We start from the raw sequence: 20,956 nt of genomic DNA, 5'->3' as shown, positions 1-20,956 counted from the left end.
TTTAGATAATTAAGGAGATAACAGAAAATGGATTTTGTTATTATTGTTGACTTGAATTCAGACTGATGTATTATATTATTTTCTTTCTAATATTAGTGTAGGTTGAATATGTACTGCTATATAAGTTCTTTCCACCTATAAAAATGTTAAGGGTTGCAAACTTTTAATTTGAACTGCAGATACAGATTGTGGGCTACAGATACATTAGGTCAGATTCAGAAAGGAGAAAATTTGTATGTTTACATTGTAGAGATTATTTGTTACTTCTTTCTAAATTTGGAGAGACAATCTACTGGTGTTCTGTTTCTATAGTTGTGTTTCTATATGGAAATAGAAAGCTAAATATTGCTTAAATCATGACCACCTGAAAAAAGCATGTACAAAGTTCTGCTCTAGCACTGAGTAAAAGATGTGTAATTCTTTATTGTTAAACTATCCAGTGTGCCCAAATAGATCGTTTGAACACTTTTAAAATGTGTTGTAAGATAAGCAAGTGGCATAGTTAATCTATTAAAAAAATGGAGGGACTACTAATCACATTACTATATTTACTTTTAAAGTATCAGAATGACTATGTGATTTTCTGTCTTTACCTTGCCTTTCTTTCAGGTTGTCTTCATTTAATACCTAATAAAAATGCAACTAATAAGAAAAGTACCTTGCTATATTTTTATGAATCACATATCTTTACAATTATTATGAACTGAAAATGTAAGAGAATAGGTAAAAAGTCACTGATCAGTTCTGTGATTCCACAGGATTTTAAAATTATTTACCATGTCTTTTTTGCATAAATTTCTAATAAGTATAAGGAGAACATATGAATTTAGTGACTGTTTCTAGGGATTCCATTAAACCTTACAGAACTTAATATACATAATTTAATTGCTTGGATAATATTATTTTATGTGAATTTAAGAAAAAAGCCATGATTAATAAAGGAAAATATAAGCTTTGCAAAGTATGAAAATTATTAAAATAGCTCTTCAAACATCCATTTTTATTTTTTTTCAGTTTACCTGTTAAATGGCTAATGTTGTTAAATCCACCTGGAATGGACGTCCTTAATTTTAGCCTATAGAAACCATCTGTATGGTAATAATACTTATCACCGGTGATTAATAAGCTTAAGGTAGTTTTGGAAGTCTGAAAAATAAGTTTAACGTGCTGAAAGCCCAGAAGTTACTGCTAACAGCAGTGTCAGAACAAATGTTTAATATGTACTGAATATGTGAATGCTCTTTAAGTCAGATCGCTTTTCAAGTTTTAAATATGTAGAAGCATTTGTTAGTAACAAAGATTGAACAAAGTCTTTGAAACCAAGAGATTATTCTGTTTCTTTGTAATTTTCTGGGGTGCTTGTTCTGATATAGGGTTGTCAGAGCTAAGTGAGAAAATTGGGAATACTGGAAAACATGCAGCGAATGGTAAAAAATTAGAAACAGTGTGCTTAAGCTACCTAAACCAAAACTCAATTCTAAACTGGTACAGTTCACCATGAAGTGGTGTATTGTGGTCATACAAACTAGTTCACAGTGACTTTACTTGGGTGGTTAGCTACTCAATACTAAATAACTGGACTGAAACAAAAATATTGTTGGTTAAAATATAAATCTCTTAGGTGGAAGCTGGTGGAAGCAAGTCACATGAATTTGTAGCTGAATTGGTCCATTGAGTTCTGCACTGCTATTTTCAACTGAAGTAAATTCACCTTAGTGATATTGTAGCCCGAACATTGCAGTATATAAACCCACAAAATAAGTGGATATAGAGGCAGCAAATAAGATTATGCAATTAATACCAACAGTGTAATCTCCCCAATGTACGTTTCTTAAAGGCAGTAAATAGTGATTATTTTATGCTGTTTATATCCCCCTAAGTATAATTATCTGCAGCAGTCTCTAGACATTTTTTATCTTCATGGGGGATTTTTATTAGGAGTGAAGTAGCAGTAACTTAGAAAATCTAATGTACATTTATTCTCTTTGTTATAAAATAGAAAGCCTATGAATAGCATGTATTACATGGGTAATGTAATGTACAGCTTTGCTGCAATTTGCTCATTATGTGGCTTTCTGTATTTTCCATCATGTCCAATAAAATAAGACAGAAATTGCAGTAAAGTGTTAGATTGACTTAAAGTAGCCAAGACACGTAATAATGATCATTCTTACTGCATCCTGCGTGTCAGAAAAGTGATGATTGAAACTTGCTGCTATTGCTCCTGTTTCCAGTCATTTGAAGGAGGATTTTGTCTAAATAGGAAGATCAGCACAGCTTTTGAGTTTATTTCAAAACAGAGTTCTTGCTGATCTCATATTTTAGAGTTTCAGCCATGCATGCACCACATTTTTCATGAGAACACACTTATAAAGTTAATAAAATCTTAATTTAAAAACAGCAGAAGACATTATTATTGTTTTTAATTTGTCGGGTGGTACCCAAAATATTTTATTAATTTCTTTTACTGTTCCTCTGCTAGGAAATAGAATTGTCTATGTACTAAGACCCACAAGAGCACTGTGCTTAAATTCTTCTTAAGTGAACTGTTTTTCAAATAACATTTCTATTTCTGTCCATTTCATTTTATTATTTATACTAACTTTATTAAGCCATCAATGTCCTGATTTATTTTGATGACTGATGGTTTCTAAGTAAGGGCTTAAAATGCATCTAAGATTTTCTCTTATTTTAAAGTAGTTGTTAGTCTTTGTATTGTACGTTTCCTGAGGACTCTTCATTTATGACTTGAGTGGCTGACTACTCTCAAACTCCATTAAAGTAGGCAGGAATTGGAAATGTTTCACAACTGGCAAAATCAAGTGGTTCTGAAAAAAAAAACGAAAAAAAGGAACCTCTAGCCACTTTAAAAAGTTGACTTTCCTCAGTGGAGCTCTTGTTCGTATAATGTATATTTTCCATCAAACAGAGTTGCTGCTTCCATTTCAGCATAAAATAAACTGCTTATTACATGACATGAATTACCAAGCATTTACATCAAGTCTTGTTGAAATAAGGACTTTGGAACACATTTATTTGCAAGAAAATAAATTAAATCTTGTTGTTCATCCATTTTTCAAACATCAAGATAGCAAGAGGTTCCGGTTTTGCTATTAATTTGGAAAAGGAACATTCATTTCTTGTATTAGTAAATATCTGATTTTCTTGGAATGCAACATATCAAAATACTGAATTCAGTTTCTAGTACTTTTTTTTAACAGGCCCATGCAAATATTGACATTTTAAAACCAACAATATGCACAAATGAGCCACCCACTATGCAAGGAAAGTAGAACAATGTGCTAAATGAACAATGGAAAATTATCTGTGCATTGAGTAGATAATACCTGATTTATTTGTATTGTGATGTGGATAAGAATCAATTTTAGCATCTATTTGTATATTAAGCCTGTTTTACCTAATTTAATATCTTATGCTCCTTCTTTTAAGAAGCTTCCGTACCCTGACAGTAATATTTCATTGCTTTTTCCCAGCAAGGAATATTTTATTTCAGCTCTCAAATATCTGGGTAAACACTTATCCAACCTACAGAACTCCAGGGAGAGCGGCAAATGGGGAGAAGTCATTATATTTCTTGCAGTCATGGAGTTCAAAGAGACATCAAACTCATCTTCCCTCTGTCTAAAGACAAAATCAGTAAAAACAATTCTGTGGCATAACTCTATTTGTTCTCTTCCACCACTAAGTTTTTGTTCATCTTACAAATTTTAGTGTCTGCGGATATAGTCTTGGATTTTTGATGTCTAATATGGCTGTTAGGGAAGCCAAGTTTGCAGCCACAAATTTCTTATAGACTGCTGTTGTATTTGGTCTGCAAGAGGATATTTTTGACTGAAGATTAGTATCTGAGAATACTAGTAAGTAGTTTCTTTTCTCAATATAGAAGTCTTTTTATATTGTCAGGAATTATTTCTTTTCTGCAGTATTATCTGAACTAGAGTATGAAGTTTAGCTATTTAAACAGATATTGATATTTAGGACATGTCTTGTTTCTGTCTTGTCTCGTGTCAGTCTTACAAGACTGAAATAATTCCCTGTGAATGAAAATCACTCTTGTGCTAATTAGTCAGATTTGCTTCCAGTAGCAATACAGTAAATGGATTTTTTTTTAAAGTGTAGTCCAGGTGGTATGATCTGAAAACAAAGGTGGGCTTTGTGCATATTTCATCCTAAGAGAGCCCGGGTACAATCTGCCAGACATTCCCTCTATTTAGGAATAACATGGTCTCTGTGTTTGGCTAAAGATGACTTTGAAAATAGGAGAGGTATCATGTTTATAATTATCTCAAGGAAGAAAGAAAAAAACAAAACCAAAAGAAAAAATAGCAGCTGTTGGGAAGGGGGGGGAGGGGAAGAGAGGGAAGGGGACGGGAGGGAAAAGATGCCATAATTAAAGGTGAGATATACTTCAGGGCCCATTGTAGTTCATTTCGAACTGAACTGGTACCATAACCTGGCAACCTGAAAGCCTGAGTTACAATACTACTATTTTCCAACAGCAACTGCAAAGCCCAAATATATTTGAATCCTTTGAATTCTGTGGACAGCCATTGGAAAAAGAGTCTCAAAACAGTCCTTCTGAACAAGCACACTGTTGTCCACACTAAGGTTCACAGCAATCCGAGAGAAGTGCTGAATCAACAAAAGTGGTAAAAAGTGGTTATAGTGTAGTCTTATCCTTCCCTTGTTATTGTCAGTAATTTTCCTGTGTGCTATTAAAAACAGTTTGCCTAGCTCCTTTTTCTACTTTTATCAGTGCCTTCATGATTGTATGGCCTTTACTTTTTTATAGGTTATCATCCTAGTCATTTAATATCTTGTATAATAATGTTTGTGCAAGTTGCATTGTGGCTTGAAGACAGTCCGTTCACAGCTAGCTGTTCAGCTGTTATTATCTAAATATTATTTGGGCTTTTTCTTACCTAGATTGTTGCATTTTTTCCTGTTTATTTCCTCAAAAACTTACTTATAAGCAATACCATTATAATAACATGTTCAGATAGCCTATCATGCTCTACATGACCTATATCTAAGGTAAGGTCACATAACCCTAGAATTACTGCAGCTAAATCTTAGATGTGCTCCAGGAAGAATTTCTCTGGCACATGGCAAAGGAAAACTGTGGTATTATATTAGTATTCTTTATACCTCACGTAGAGAGATCCTAGAAGCCACTTTTTAAAGAACTAGTAGGCAATGAATCAGTGTCAATACACTGAAGTGAAATTTAACTGAGAGTTAAGGAGTGATAGTATAAAGAGAGACTAAAAAATCTCAATGCTTTTCCAGAATTAGTTTCAATTAATAAGCAGACAGCTGGGGATAAAATACTTTTAGGCAACAGGCTCTGGCTGAGAACCAGATATCCAGAGGACAAGACAAATCAGGAGTTGCTCTATTAGCAGAAAATGCTGTCAGGTCTTGTGAAATCTGATTAAATTTTTTCATCATAATATGAATTACATGTATAGAGAAGATTCTGCAAAGTCCACAAGAGACATCATTAATTCTAGCCTGGTTTACCTTGGGGGCTCATGTGTTTCCCAGGAGTGCTAGAAGTACAACATCCTCTTGTTCTAAGTTCTATCATTAGTACAGTGTGCTTTTATCTCTGTATATAGACACTCTTGGGGTTTTTAGGTTAGTAATTTACATTTGCTGAGATAGAATGCACTACCTTGCATTGAACCTCTGTGTTTCTATAAATGAAACAAGGCAAAAGTAAAGATTAATTTATTAGAAAATGACTTATTCCAGAAGCTGGTGAGTTTCTCTGCAAGCACACAGAGAAAAATTGTAGTTCCCATTCTGGTTTGCCTTTCTGCCCACCGCCAAGCTGGGAGACCAGATCTAAAGTAGTGTTTCTTTTCAGGACAGTTCCTACAGCTGGTAGACATGGGATCCAAACGCCTTGGCAAACACCATCCTTAGTCCTCGTATTCCCCAATAGCAGAATTATAACTGAAGTTAAAGAAACATCCAGTACTGGTCTTGTATTCTTTCAAATACTTAGAATCTCTGTGTGTGTGCTTTTTTAAGCATTTCTTTAGCCTTAGAGAGATGCAATGTAATGAAAAAAAAAATGTTCATTTAAACTCATGCTGTTTACCCATTCTGTAGTTTGCTTACTTTAGTTCATTTCATGATCTTGGAGCAGGAAACTCCTAGTTTTACAAAGTCATTGCCTGTGTTCCACTTAATACTAAGGGTCCCATTCTGGTATGACTGAAACAAGCATAAAAATGCTGCAGTGAATTTGGGTGGATAGGTGTGTTGAGCTTTTCTGTTACTATCTTTTCTTGTTTTGTAACATATGAAACACTAGTTATATAGTCAATCTAAGTACATTGTTATGCTCTGAATTTGAGTGCATTCATCTTTAAGCTCTGGATGTTATGTATAGAAAATGTGAAGTTTACCTGACCCTTGAATGATACTGTGGTGCTTTCTACCCTAACAAATAAAGAATTTTCTTTGATTCCTCTGATTTTGCATAGTAAGAATACAGGATGTCTACTTGAAATATTATGCAAACAAAAATCGTTCTCAGACTTGAGTTCAGTCACTTTTTCTGTTGATTACAAGGTTTTGCAGCTATCCATGCAACAATCAGTTAGACATCTAAGATATTAGGGTGTTTTTTTTCTTAAAACAAGGTGGTTGTTTTCATTTAAAGAAGAAATAAAACAAAATGCAAAACTGAAAATATGTTGAAGTGTTCTTACAAGCAGTGGAGAAAAAAAACCTGTCTTCTAACACAGTAGAGTTTGCATTACATTTCAGAGAAAATCTGAGTATTTCACATAGGGATTCAAAATATTTATTGTATGTTCAGAGTCTAGTATGATATTGCATTCTTAGGTTAGATCTCAGAAACAAGCAGTGCATCAGATGTTTAATGGCAGTGGAATGCTCTGACTGTACGTTCTTACATTATTATACTATGAATCTGAATCTATTCTTCCTTCAACTTCCTTTCTTATAACAGCTTTGATAGAACTTTGCTCAGGTGACAGGAAGAGAGGTATAATAGATCTTGACGCTGGAAAAGAGATATTATTTTTGTTTCATAGATATCTTTTTTTACCTATCATAGTTTATTTGATTATATTAAAGTGACTTCTACAATAGAAAATAGCATGAATCAAACCTATAGATTTTATAATTTTTCTTGCAAGTTTGAATTAAGATCAGGAGCTGGATCTAGAATTTTGGCTTTTCCATGTTTGATGGGTCAGAATGAAGTCCTGGAAACAGATTTCCTTGAACTCTGGGGAAAGTTCAGATTCAACCTTTGCAGGATAATCCATCTCTTGGTGGGCTTAAAATGTGAAAACTGAAATGGTAAGATTCTGATTTTGCATGAAAAAGTCAGAAATACATAGAAATTACAGGACAAGGGACTCTACCTGACTTCAAAGTGCACCTGTAATCATAAGCATAAACTTTGTTTTATATTGCCCAAACTACATTTTATGTATATATTGAAAAAGTACATATTTTCTTGTCAGCGGTAAGATAAATACAATGCTGTCCAAACTAGCTTTCCATTACTTAGCTTTTTTAATGATACCGTTACTTTCAGCTTTGGTTGTAGGACTTCATTTAGTCAAAATTTCATTCACTGTAAGACAGATGAGGAAGTGAATCTTGTCTCAGTAATGGAAATCTAGAAGTAAAATGCATTGTCATGTGTATTGAAATAACAACCACAAGGTACTAGGTCGTTTCCAGGTTTATATTTGTGGCAGAAGCTGTGCCCCAGATGACTCAGACTGGAATTGTCTGCGTTGCCCAAGTCCCACTAAAATTAATATTCATTAGCCTGTATACATAATAGTTCAAAAACTATGCAGGGATTATATACAAGGCTTATTTAGTTTCTTTCCCATGTGCTAAACTCCTTACACAAACGTATGAGTTTTTCTAAGCTATGGCAACAATTTTAAATCCGAAAAAATTGGCATTAGAGAAAGCTGGTTTATGAAAATAATATGATTTTTTTAAAAAATCATTCTTTTATTTCCTGTGGGTATTGAATTGCTTTTTTAAATAATCTTTTCGCAAAACTATCAGTTACAGTAATAACACAACTGAAATGCCTCAACACCCAGCCAACCTCACAGTCAATTTATGCAAGAGGCTGTACAAGTGCATAAAACCTCTTGCTCCTCCAGTTCCTGACACGACTAGAAACAGCAAAGGGAGTAGGAGGAAGATGGGCAAACAAAGCCATACAAATGAGCAAATTATAGCCTTTGTCCATTAATAGGTATAGCAAAATTCACAATCCCGAACTGACTAATACTCAGTGCACACCAGTCTCTTGGGTAACAGAGGAAAGCTTGATTTATGTAGTTAGGTTAGGAGTGGTTGCCACCTCCAGCCACTCCAGTACACTACTCACTCCTACCCCAGCCAGTTTAGCCCAGCCTGGGGACCCAGAGACCTCTGCCCAGGCTGAGGGATCTGGCTGCCACTTTCCTGCAGGCTCAACCAGTAGCAATGTGCAGAACATGTCCCAGACACCGATAATAACTGTGGACTAATATAGTTGTAGGTCAAGAAGTGATACTGCAGATGCTGTGAAGCTGAGAATCACATACTGGAATGTCTCTGTCGTTAGTTCTTAAATGTTATCAAATGTTGGTAACAATTTGTTGGAATATATTGCTGAATCTAATAACGCATTTGTGGCTTAGTTACTTGTATCACACTCTTGCTAATGTGAAGAGTGAATTTGGCTCTAGCTTTTGATCTTCATGCCTGTAAAATACCGAATAATCTTTCATTTTATTCAGGTATATCCGTATAATGTCCCTGGCTTTGCTGGGTTTACATGAATGTTACTAAGAGTTTACCTTAGTCTTAGTGACCTCGAATTTGATATTTAAAACAAAGAATTGGGGGAGTGCTTTGAACTGGAAGATGGTGCACAGGTTTCCTATACAGCTCCACTAATGCACTGAAGATCTAATTGACCATGTCCTTGCTGTTAGATTGGAGTTTTTGCTGAGAAGGGGCTTTAGGGTAGATTTGGTGACAATTCAAAAAAGGGACAATTATGCTGAAAGATTGAGCTGCTTAAGTATAACTTGAAAAAGCACCTGATAGGAACATACAAATATTGTGCTTGTGTCCACCAAACAACAGAGAATTAACTTACACTGTCTCTCTGTTGGGTTGTCTGTAGGGCCTCGGCTGAATCAGTTCAGTCAGTCAGTGGAAAGACCAAGTTAAAAAAAGTAGGAGGCAGGTTTCTGAAAGCCTCATCCTCTTTTGATCAGATAGTCACCAGCTAATGCACATGCTGGGAAGAGAATACAAATCCTGTCCTTAAAACCTGACTGTTCTATAGATTCAAAATAACAATTCCCAAAGTCTAGGATTTGCAGTTGCAGTTGGTCTGATGAGCTTGTTGTGCACTAGCTAGGCAACCGGGAGATTGTTAGGAATTTTTTGTTCTCCATCTGATGTGTACTAGTGTAAGGGGGGTATTTGTGTTTCGCATAGCAGTTTATGGAACCCTGTGATAGTGTCACAATTTTGCTCCAAAGGTGATAACAACCTCAGGACAAACCTTTGCTCAATCTCTTGAAATACTTGTCAAAGCTAGCTTTCAGTGTGGTCTTGCTTACTTTCTAAAACATCTCTAATAAAGTCTGTGGTTCCACCAGTAAAGTCAGTGCTTCCTGAAGTGTATCAGGGAAGTTTAGGAGCTAGGAGCAATAATTTTATCTCATCACCAAGACTGCCTTAGAAAATCTTAGAAACGTCACTGCTCATATGAGTGTTCTGGCAAAGCCTTTCAGTTAAAATGGGTCTTAACTGTATTTTGATGTAAACTTGAGTGTATCTAGGGATTTTTTAGCAATAGAAGCCACATTTATCAGCATCTGTCCTTAGGCTCCAGTTGCTTGTTTCTGATCCTCTTCATTGCCCTCTCTTTTAGCCAATCCAACTATTTGTGTGGCACATTGTGAACTGTACTCAGAATGGAATTTAAAATGATATTCGTTTGCTTTTCCTACTGCTGTTCAAACAATATCAGTTTGATAATCTGTTATTCTGTCTCCACAAAGAGCTGTTTACATGCTATTGAAGAAAGCAGTAAGACATTGGGGATCAGAAGTTGGGTAGGAAAGTGGGAGAATGAATGGGAGCTGTATAATCTCTCTTAGCTCCCAAAACAAATGTGATTTTTTTTTTACTCTTATCCGTCAAGAACTGCCTAGCTAGTCAACTTCCTAGCTGAAATCTGAAAAACCATTAGGCATTATTCAGACTTTTTACCCTCTTTACCAATAAATTGTTGTTAACTCCTTTGTCTTCCTTCCTGCTTTCATCTTTAACAGTTTCTGTCTAAGTTATTTTCCTAATGCTTTTTCAGAGAGTTCATTATTAAGGATTTATAAGCAGTGAACAAGGGCCTCCACTGTCTTATGGAGGACATCTTTGCTCAAGTGATTTGGCATTCACTTCTGAAAGGCATTCAGTTAAACAATTTCATACAAACAACCTCTGTCTCCCTGCATTTTAGCCTGAGTCAAGACCCTAATTCATTCTCATCTCTTGCAAATCACTTTCAGAAAGATAGGCAAATCAGTGTATTCAAAGTAAAAATCAAAATACTACAGAATGTCCTCAGATTCCTCAGAAGTGGGCCAGGACATTAGATTTTAGGACTAGTTTTAAGTTTGCAGAAAGTTTTCAGCACAAGTATTCATTCTCCAGGAGGCCTACTTCTAGAGAAAGATGAACTGGCTATTCAGTTCTTGAAATACATGAAATTCATTTTTTTCTCAGAAAAATCTGAGAAATGGGAACATGATTCCTAAAACATAGCAAGAAGATTAATCTTTTTCCTATTCCCTTAATCTTTGTATGAAGAGAGAAGTAATGTGAAACAGCAATAGAGGGCTGAGGGAGGAGAAGAGTAGCAGAAGACTTCCATCTTGCTGATAAAAATTAATGAAAGGATCATTAGCTGAACTGTATAAGATCTTGCAGGTAGTTGTATATGACTTAAGTCAATAAAATTGCAATGTAATCTAATAACTGCATAATATCTCCTCCCCACCTTGCCTTTTTCTTCCCTCATCTGAAAAATATGTTTTTTCCTGTGAAAAAGTACTGGCTTGACTCATAGTATATGAAGTTAATAATGCTCTTTATTCTGATGCTTTGCAGGGTTTCCTATACAGACGAATGACTCGGATCACTCACTATTTCAGCATTCATTTCAAGGATGCATGCAGTTTATCCACGTGGATGATCAGCTGGTGGATTTGCACGCAGTGGAGCAGGGCAAGCTGGGAAGCTTTGCCAATGTCACTATTGACATGTGTGCCATTATTGACAGGTGAGTTGTGGAGACATCACTGGTACTCTGAAACACTGATATATGTCCTGCATATTCTGAAAATATATACTGATACAGAAAAGGTGCTTCTGACACTGCCAGTGGTCATGTCAAGACAGCCCTACATTTTAAGCAGCAGGAATCATGCTTAGATGATGGATAGGGTGGCTTTAAGTTGTGATTGTGCAGGGTGAAGTGGAAAGAATATTTCCAACCTCCGCACTCCAAGGCAGAGGAGGAGGCGAAAAGTTCTTATGAGTCAAATTTTGCCCACAGGTACATAATATGGCTGCCTTGAGTAGAGGGAACTCTCCCCAAAGGTCACATATTTTGTATGTTTCTTACCTGCTATACAGACCTTTTTGCAACTAGAAATTGTGTTTCCTGGTTTCGGTGCCTTCTGGCTTTACTGAATTCCTCAAAGGACTAAAATATGTTCACATGCTTGCACAACAATGCATGTAATAAATGCTCAAACTTTATAACTTTATTAAAATAATGCTCAGTGGTTTGGTTTTGGTTCTTTTTGCTTTTATTTAATTGTTTTGTTGGGTTTTTTTCCAAACTGAGAAAACTTATTCAGAATAATGGAAGGTTTTTGACTTGAACCCTGTCTTTTAAACCACTTACCTTTGTTGATTTCTGTTGCTCCTGGTTAATAGTTTCTTCTTTGTAAACAAAAATAGAAAATACTGGGAAAGACAAGGAAAGAACAACTTGTGAATGCAGGAAAGCTCACTTATCATGAAAAAATGCTTACATATTTGCTTACATATTTTCTTACCATCTTAAATCTGCTGGAAAACTGAAGATGGCTTTTTAGAATTCTGCTTTGAAAGAAACAAAGATTACAAGACCATAAAACTCTATAATAATTCACATAACAAGCAACCACCGGAATTCACAAATTCACAAGTTCCAAGCCACACTCAACAACAGGCCAGCTTCAAATCTACATCAGGGTGGTCAGGGCCATGTCCTGTTGAGTTTTGAGTATCTCCAAGATGCTCATTTCACAGGCTGAGTGACCCTGGATTTCATCAACAAAGATTTACATAGTTATGGTTAAAAAAATGCATGTGCTTTTAGTTTCCTGCTCTAAGTTAAGAGAATCTCAAAGAGATAAATGTTCCTGTGAAAAAATGAAATATGGCATACCACTTTGGTCTTGCAAAATGCCTTCACTTCCTGAAACGTAGACATCAGTTTGCACTGAACAAGTCGTGGTTTGACCATGGCCAGCAGTTAAATATCTGCCCTACTGTTTGCCCATTTCCGTCTCCTCGGGTATGGGGAGAGAAATAGAAAGGAGGTGAAAAGACTCATGGATTAAGGTGGCATCTTAATAAGAAAAGCAAAAAGAGCAATTCATTCACTACTTCGCATCAGCATGCGGATGTCCAGTCACTTCCTGGGAACTGGGGCCTCAGCACGTGTAATGGCTGTTTGGGATGTGAAGCTCCATAACCCTAAATGGCCCCACACACACTTTCTCTTCCATTTCCTGAGGTTTTGTGACTGAGCATGATGTCATGTAGTACGGGATATGCCTATAGTAAGTTTGGTTCCTCTGTCCCAGCTGTGTTCCCTCCTGACCTCTTGCCCACCACCATCCTCCTGGGAGATAGTGTAGAGAGAAAGCCTTGATGCTGTGCAGGTCATGTTCAGCAGCAGCCAAAACAGTGGTGTTAATGACACTGGTTTAGCCACAACTGGGAAGCACAGCACCATATGGACTGCTACGAAGAAGGTTAACATAGTAACTTCATCCCAGCCAGACCCAGTATACCAGTTTAGTAATTTCAGTGTTAAGAAGCATGCTTTATGGTGTACCAGTGAGTTGTACTGGCGTGTTGGGTCAGTTTAGATTGCTGCTTCTCATGGACCTGTTGAGGGTTGAGGTCATAGAGGAAAGAAGAAGTGAAGAGTTGCTGTCATAGGGGAGAATTTTGTTCTATCTATACAACCGAAATTAGAAAAGTATTCTATGGTTAGGATTTGGTAATTTGAACAGGTTAGTTTTATTTTGAATATTTATTCTTGGAAATGTTAACTGACTTGGAAGAAAGGACATGAAGATGCATCTAATTAAGTCTGCTTTTTCCCCAGTGGATAAATCTAAGCTTATGTGTGACTTTATATTGATCCCACTTATGTCACTGCCTATTAAAAATAATTCCATCATTACAATGAAATTAATCAGACCTAGGCTTTTACGATACTGTAATGTAATTACAATTAATTTACAATGTTAGTCAATTAGAGTCAGAGCTTTACAATGCATTTTTGAAAAATAGTACTTAAAGCTTCCTGTATGTCAAGTAGCTTACTTTTGATGTGAACTTCATATAGAATTTCATATTTATAAGGTATTTCTAGTTATAACATACAATAACATATATTCAAATATTTCATACATTATAATATAATGCCATATGCCATATGTATTATGCAAAATACTTTCTTCCTTATTAAAATATTATCATGTTTTAAATATTTAAAATGTATTATATATTAGATTTGTTTTATATAATTTTTATATATAACATTTGTCTTTACAATATAATTTAATATAAATAACAGTGGTTTATATATGTTTATGGATATATGTTTTCTTTATATAAGAAAACTTATTCTCACTCTGTTTCACTCTTCTGCTGCCTTGGACCCTGAAACTCTCCTCATTATATAAATTAAAAATATATGTCCTATATTTATGCTTTCTAAGGACTGAAAGATTGTGTTGCAAGCAGAGTACCAGTTGTATAATCATAGAAAATTAGAATAGTATCCATAGAATTTTCTTAGGATTTACTTTGCTTTTCTAAGAATAGAGATGTAATCTAGTTTGTTGGTTTTCCATGTTCAAATTTAATTATTTGTTGTTTGCACTTTGAAACAAACCCTTTAACTAAGAAATAATAATGCCAGGCTTTAGATCTGACTGGGTTTTAATGGGTGTTTTATTAATGTCTGCAAATAAAAGTTTACAAGCACTTCTGTTATAATATGCCACTATATATAACATTTTTATATGTAGATTTATTTTAAAGGATACAAGTAACGTGTGCTCTATATCAGCTTAATTTCATTTCCTTTGGAATATGAGGATGCTTGTGGCTATAAGACTAGGATCCTCCTGCCTTTTTAACTTGTTTGGCTCTGAATCATAAAGGCTTCGGTCATCATCAACATGGAAATTGCTTTCATTGCTTTCATAGCCACACTCCAGTGAAGTCACCCACTGGGCAAAAAGATAAGCTGTCACATTGAATTATTCTTACTGCAGACTTCAGCAATTTGGTTGGGGAATAAAAACATGAAGTTGTAAATGGTGGCATTTTTCATCATTAGCCAGAGCGGACAGCAAGGTGAGGACGGTTTTCTCTATAAGAACATGACAAAAGGTACCGAAGGCAACGAGTTCTCATGTTGTACCCACCTGGAGGTAACTGGTTCCAAGTACTAGGTTCTGCCAAACTAAACACCTGCCGTGTATGGAAAGGATATCTGCATTTCAGTTCCATTTTTTTAAGGTATTAGAAAAATAGTCACTAACATTAGAGTATTACAGTTGTACTTGGGAGAGATACAGATGTTGAACTACTGTTGTTTTATTTTCAGTCTTCCCCTCCTCACCTGAGTATTTTGCTATTGCAAAGGATATGAGTTGAAATCTTATTAGAAATGAACACTCTCTTTTTACCAGTGGCTCAATAGTATAAATTTCATGCTTGTACATATACATATATAGTAATTACAGGCAGTTATAGCGCTACTGAAAAAAATAATCATCCCTGTTTCTGTATCTTAGTAGCCTTTAATTGTATTAGCAACGGAAGTTGCACTGTTGTCATAGTGATCAACATGCTGTACTGCTTCTGACAACACAGGTCCCTGTGTACCCCCTTTACTTATCATAAACAAACTAACTTGTTGTTACAGTCCAGATGGTACAGTTGTACTTCAGGATTTTATCACAGGACATTGAACAGGGATTATTATAGCAGTCTCAGAGAATTCTAAAGCTCACCTGACTTTTTCTGTGTTTAGAATTACAGATTTTAATAAGAAAATCACAATGAGGACCTACAAAAATGATTTCAAAATATAGTGTGCAGTCTGTTGATGCAGATTATGCAGAACATATGCCAACTTTTAAAAAAAAAAAGTCTCTGTACCTTAAGAAATGAAATGACAGAAATGGGGGGAAAAATGCAGTAGGAAGAAATTCATTGTAGCTGCTCCTAGTGTTCCGTCACTGTGTAAACCTTGTGATTCGCTTTGTAACACAGTGAGATGAATAAGGTGCCAATTTTCAATAATAATTTCATGTTAAAGACTTGATGTAAGTAATCAGATACATGCAGCAGAATATTTCTGGGTAATTATTGCTCACCTGCTGTGGTGATACATGCTGTATGACAGACTGCCAACGTTAGACTTTAATCCCATGCAGCCACATTCTCTAGACTATGTGATTGCCAATCAAAATTTGAAATAGTTCATTTACATAACAAAACACAGCATCTCTTTGCATGAAAATGGCCACAATGTAACTGACAGCAAGATTAAAAACCATCATTGCAAATAGTCTTAAAATTCTTCTCTTCTGGCCCTTTATGTGCACTTCCGGCTTCTGGTCTTCCTCTCTGTTTGCTCTGCCAGTTCAGTGGTGAGGCAGACAGTAGTCTGTAGTAGGCAGACATCCTCATGTAGTACTCTGCATAAGAAGCAGGTGATACACCAATATCCAGACTAGAAGCAAAACCTGCTTTACAGTTGAGTTGTTCCCAAAACAAATTCACAAAAAAAAAAAAAAAAAAAAAGTAAAATAGGACTGAGGAAGAGCTGAAACCATACTATGGCTTCAAGTGCATTTAGTTCATAACCCATCTCAGTCCAGAAAGGTGACTTTGTAGACACAAGTCGACAGCTATGACAGTGACAGGGCTTTAATACTGTGGCACTTGTCCCCTACATATCAGTATGTGACAACTGCCATATTATTTAACACAGATCAATAGACAGCTGGAAGGTTATAAACTCTACAGAGCTAGGCACAAAATAGAAATGGTTTAATTACTTTTCTCTTCATAGTAAATCTTTGGTTTCTGCAAGAATTTTTTTACTTATGAAAAAAATCTTCATTCTCTCACTTTTAAAACAAAAGAGAAAGCACTTCAAAGATAGAGAAAAATGAGGCATTAAAAACACTAACAAATATAATGAATTGACTTTTCCCATGAATTCACAAACTTTCTCCCTTGCATGCAGTTGGAAAAACCTGAACAACTCGCAAAATATATCAAGGACTAGGTCCAATGAGACAAAATGTCTGTTCTTTTAAGGATAAGATGCTAATATAATAATAGTTGCTTGATTTAAGATGTATATGCAGCTCTTTGGTATTCACAGTAAATTGGCTGGACCTTCTGGGTGTCATTAGTTAGAAGGGAGCTCCCCAAGACAGAAATACAAGTGCAGAATTTTTAAATAACCTTTTGGGGCTGCAGGCTAGTCAAGTAAATTGTTATGAGCTGGTATTATCACTTCAAATCAACCTTACTTAGCCATTTCATGTGGGTTTGTGACAATAGTAGCATAGACTTTATTATAAACTTTCCTCAGAAAACTGTTTTTCACTTGATTCTTCTTTATGTAAGATCACCCTACATCTTTCTGATCTTGCAAGGGGAGCATAAACTTATGTCAGTTGGAGTTGCGCCATGTCCTTGAGTTCACCAATTAAGGAAAATCAGATTCTTTTCAATGTAACAGTAGTTTTTAAAATACAAAAAAATGCAATTCTACATCATTCTAAAAGAATTTAATGTAACTGCACATGGAAATAATACTTGAAATTTATAATTATTAAAATAGTTAGAACTCTTTAATTCAGCAAAAAGCTGATTAATCAAATAAAGTCTGAAATGGACAAAGAAGAAAGGCACAGCTGCTGTTGTAAATAAGGGAGCCATTTCACAGAATGCTTATTGCATTAATTGTGTTAGTAAATCTAGGAAATACCATGAAGAGGAAAAAGAGTTTTTTCAGAGGTTTCATCACCATTGCACTCCATCTGAAGATATGAGAGCAGTATACGTTAAAGTATTACTCACTTAAACATTAGAAAGTGTTACTTTACAGAATTTGAAACGGAAGTAAACATCATTGACTGGCAGTTGCCAGCTCTAAAATAAGTCAGACAGGTGGACATTACACATTGTTTGTTTGAATGATTGTGGAATATGTATTAACTCTGCAGAGGAAGCTATGAAAAGTGCAATGGTTCCAAAATGCTGCCTTGCTCAATCTGATTTCTCCTGTTTTCTTCCTGACCCTGACAAACAAGCTGTATGGGATAGTCTTTGAACAAGAACAACCATATCCAACTGAGACTTTGACTGTTGATAATATAATGATGAAAATGCAATTCTCAGTGCTTGAAAGAGTGCTTTAAAGAAATAGTATTGTGGTGAGAAGTAATCCATTGTGTTTAATCTATGTTTTTCATGAAATGAGCAGTAAGAAATAAAACAGATTGATCAGCACATTCCAGAACACCTGGGGACACCCTGGAAGTAAAAGAAGGTACAGAAGAAGGGCATTTGGAGAACTGAAAACAATATATTTGGGAGTATAGGGGAGAAATAATGCTGCATGGGGGTAGCCTGTGCCAGTAGAATTACATGGAGAGGGTTGAGGGAGGAAGACCGGAGGCTGTATGAGGTTGCTGGAGATAAGAACCACCAGCCCCTAAAGCTGCCCAAGGCTATCAGGCCTTTTCAGCTGGGTAGCAGTGGCAAGACCAAGGGAATGCTTTTTTATGAGGAGCACTGCAGAGACAGTGGCAATAGCCATAGGAAATGGGATGCAGAGATGTTGCCAGAGGTCCCAGTGCTTTGGAGCATGCACTGGTGTCCTCCCAAGCACAGGAAGGATTCTTGCCCTCAAGATAAATCAGGTATGGAGGGCATTTGGCCACTCTTGAAAACCTCTGAGGTGGCTCAAGTTGAGGGAGAATAGGGCCTTGACATCTCCTAGGAGGTTTGACCAGCCTGTGGGAGGAGGAGGCAGGTGTTGCTCACATGCTCTGGGAATAGCCAATCACCAGCACTGGGATCAGGAAGGAATTTTCCCCTAGGTCAGATTGGCACTGGTCCCTGTTTTTTTTTTTCCTTCCTTTGCAGCACTGAACATGATCACTTGTCAGGGCTCCTCTGGTCCATTTTGGCTGGGTCGCTGCCTGCTGCTCCTGGTCCCTGAAGCTGGCCCTTGTGTTCTGCATCCAGGCAGAGGAAGCTTTCTCAGACTTACAGGGCAGACCCATGGGAGGTCCCCGTGGACTGCTTCTTGTCCTCTGTAGCATTGAGCACAGCTCCTTGTCAGGACTCTTCTGGGCCCTTTTGGCTGCCTTTTTGCTTGCTGCTTTTGCACCTCCAAGCCGTCACTCGTACCCTTGCTCTGTTGCTCATTACATGTTTGAGTGATCTCTGCTCTTCCCTTGGCTACATTTCTCCAGGGGTTCTTGCTTGTGCAAGACAGCCTGTGCTTGGAAGGGCTCCAGACTTGCTGCACCATCTGGAGCTGCCACTTTTCAGCTCTCTCAGCGTGCAATACAGGCGCTGGGCAGGCACAAGACCACTTTTCATGCATCACTGGCCAAGAAGCACAGCAGAGCAAGTTTGGGAAGCCAAAAAGTGTGCTTGTCATTTATACTGTGGAAAATACCCCACAGTACCACACACTTCTGCTGCTGCTTCTTTGGTGTGTGGTCAGTACAGATGCTCATTCTTCAAGTTCTCACTCTTCAGGAAAGAGGGACTGCTTTGGCTGTATTTCTTCTGCTACTTTATATGTCTCTGTGGCTCTCCTTTGCCAGATTGCAAGGGATGGTTTTTCAAGCTAAACCGAAGATTTCATCAGCCTGGTCCTGGCTACGTTTACATTGTGTTAAAGCTTGTCATCAGTTCTGAAACAGATTCTGAGAAATCAAATCCTGTTTCCACTTGTAACTTCTTTGATTTGTTTCTTTGAATCAGGATCAGCTTAGCCAAATGGCAAAATCCATAATTGATGAAAGTCATGGCGAAAAACTTTGTGTGAAAATTTCTTGTTTTCTCTTAAATTCATCATTTTACTCAGAGGACAGGACGTGCTTGATTGTGCAGCTTGTATTACATTTGTGCTTAATACTTATTTTATTCTCATCCTCCTGTGAGGAAGATGTGAGCACTGAGCAAACATCCACAAAGCTCTCTTAGACATGAAATTTACACTCTCACAAGACTAGGTGCTAAATGTTGACCTTATCCCATAACAACAGTGTTGAAACCGTAACTCTCTGGTTACTCAGATGAATTTTGAAGTCAAACTGCTTTGATGACTCTCTCAAGTTGTTCATCACTTAGTGCTTCTCATCAGTTTATAACTGAAAAAGATTAGTCGATTATGCAGATTGCTTATTTGTATATGATTAAGATATCTTTCTTCTCAATGAACGGTGCTATTCCTAACGAAGCTATCACTATATGATCATTCTGAAAAACAAAGAAAAATGGATTGTCATGTAAACTTTAAAGTTTACTAAAATTTTAAGCAATGCAAAAATTCAGTTTCAAGAACTGTTGTTGTTACTACTATTGCTTTTAGCCTTCAAACAAGACTAAAGTATCATACTCTCACTTGCATTTATGTTTATTAAACGTGGATCTCTCAGATACTAGAGTTCCTATTCCTGATCTTTTTTTTCCTGTTTAAAGAAAATGGACAATCACAACCAAAACCAAGTAGACTATTTCTATGTCTATTTTTATGTGTTTATATGCCATAATTAATAGGCATGATAGATATGGCAATGCTACTAGTGAGTAATTATGACATATGCTTTAAGTATTTTTCAAAGACCAGAAGCAAGACAGTTGCAGACATGTCTTTGGGTGCAGTACCACTATGATTATGACTTGTTTTAAGACTGAAGCTCTATGATTCTATGATTCTATTGCACAAAAAGTTCACGATTATAATTGTGCACTTTAGTATTTGTGAGTCTGCATATTTCTGTTGAGCATCAAATTAAAGGCAGGTGGCAATTCTTGATGAGAAATTGAGTTAAAACCTAACCAGATTTCTTCTAAGAAACTAGAAAGATTAGAACTCCTTGCAGAAATATGTATCAGATGCTACTTGCTTAATCCTTGATGTCTTCCTCTTGGAAGGACAGTTTAAATGAAGTAACTAATACAGTCCTCTAAGTTTCAGTAAACAGATCTTCATTCATTCCCTGTAAATGTCACCAACAGATTTTATTTTAAACAGGAGAGTACAGAAAGGAAATGAATATTGGATAGAGACTTAGATTAGGAGTGATATGTATAGGACTGGACGTTGCCAGAAGAAAAATTCTTAATCTGTGCAGTAAATGTGTTTTGTTTTTCCTGGTATAATATATATTAAAAAAAAAAAAAATAAAGAAAGCATAAAGAGGGATCTTACCTGAGTGATCTCAAAAGAAAGTAATTAAAAAAAAATTTTTACGAGACCTGTTCATTCAGAGGAATGTTTAGTGGA

At 36.2% G+C, this 20,956-nt stretch overlaps 1 protein-coding gene across 1 annotated transcript in view; it reads left to right on the top strand.

The window, feature by feature from the left end:
• The window catches only part of CNTNAP2 (contactin associated protein 2), a 1,069,322-nt gene that overhangs the window by 648,200 nt on the left and 400,166 nt on the right, over positions 1-20,956 (top strand). The window contains exon 10 of the mRNA XM_009568467.2: positions 11,212-11,383. Within this exon, the coding sequence (XP_009566762.1) occupies positions 11,212-11,383 (172 nt within the window). The remainder of the gene's footprint in view (positions 1-11,211; positions 11,384-20,956) is intronic.

The sequence above is a fragment of the Cuculus canorus genome, chromosome 2 (genome assembly GCF_017976375.1).
Source record: "Cuculus canorus isolate bCucCan1 chromosome 2, bCucCan1.pri, whole genome shotgun sequence".
Taxonomy (NCBI): Eukaryota; Metazoa; Chordata; class Aves; order Cuculiformes; family Cuculidae; genus Cuculus; species Cuculus canorus.
This window is presented reverse-complemented; position numbering and strand designations above follow the sequence as displayed.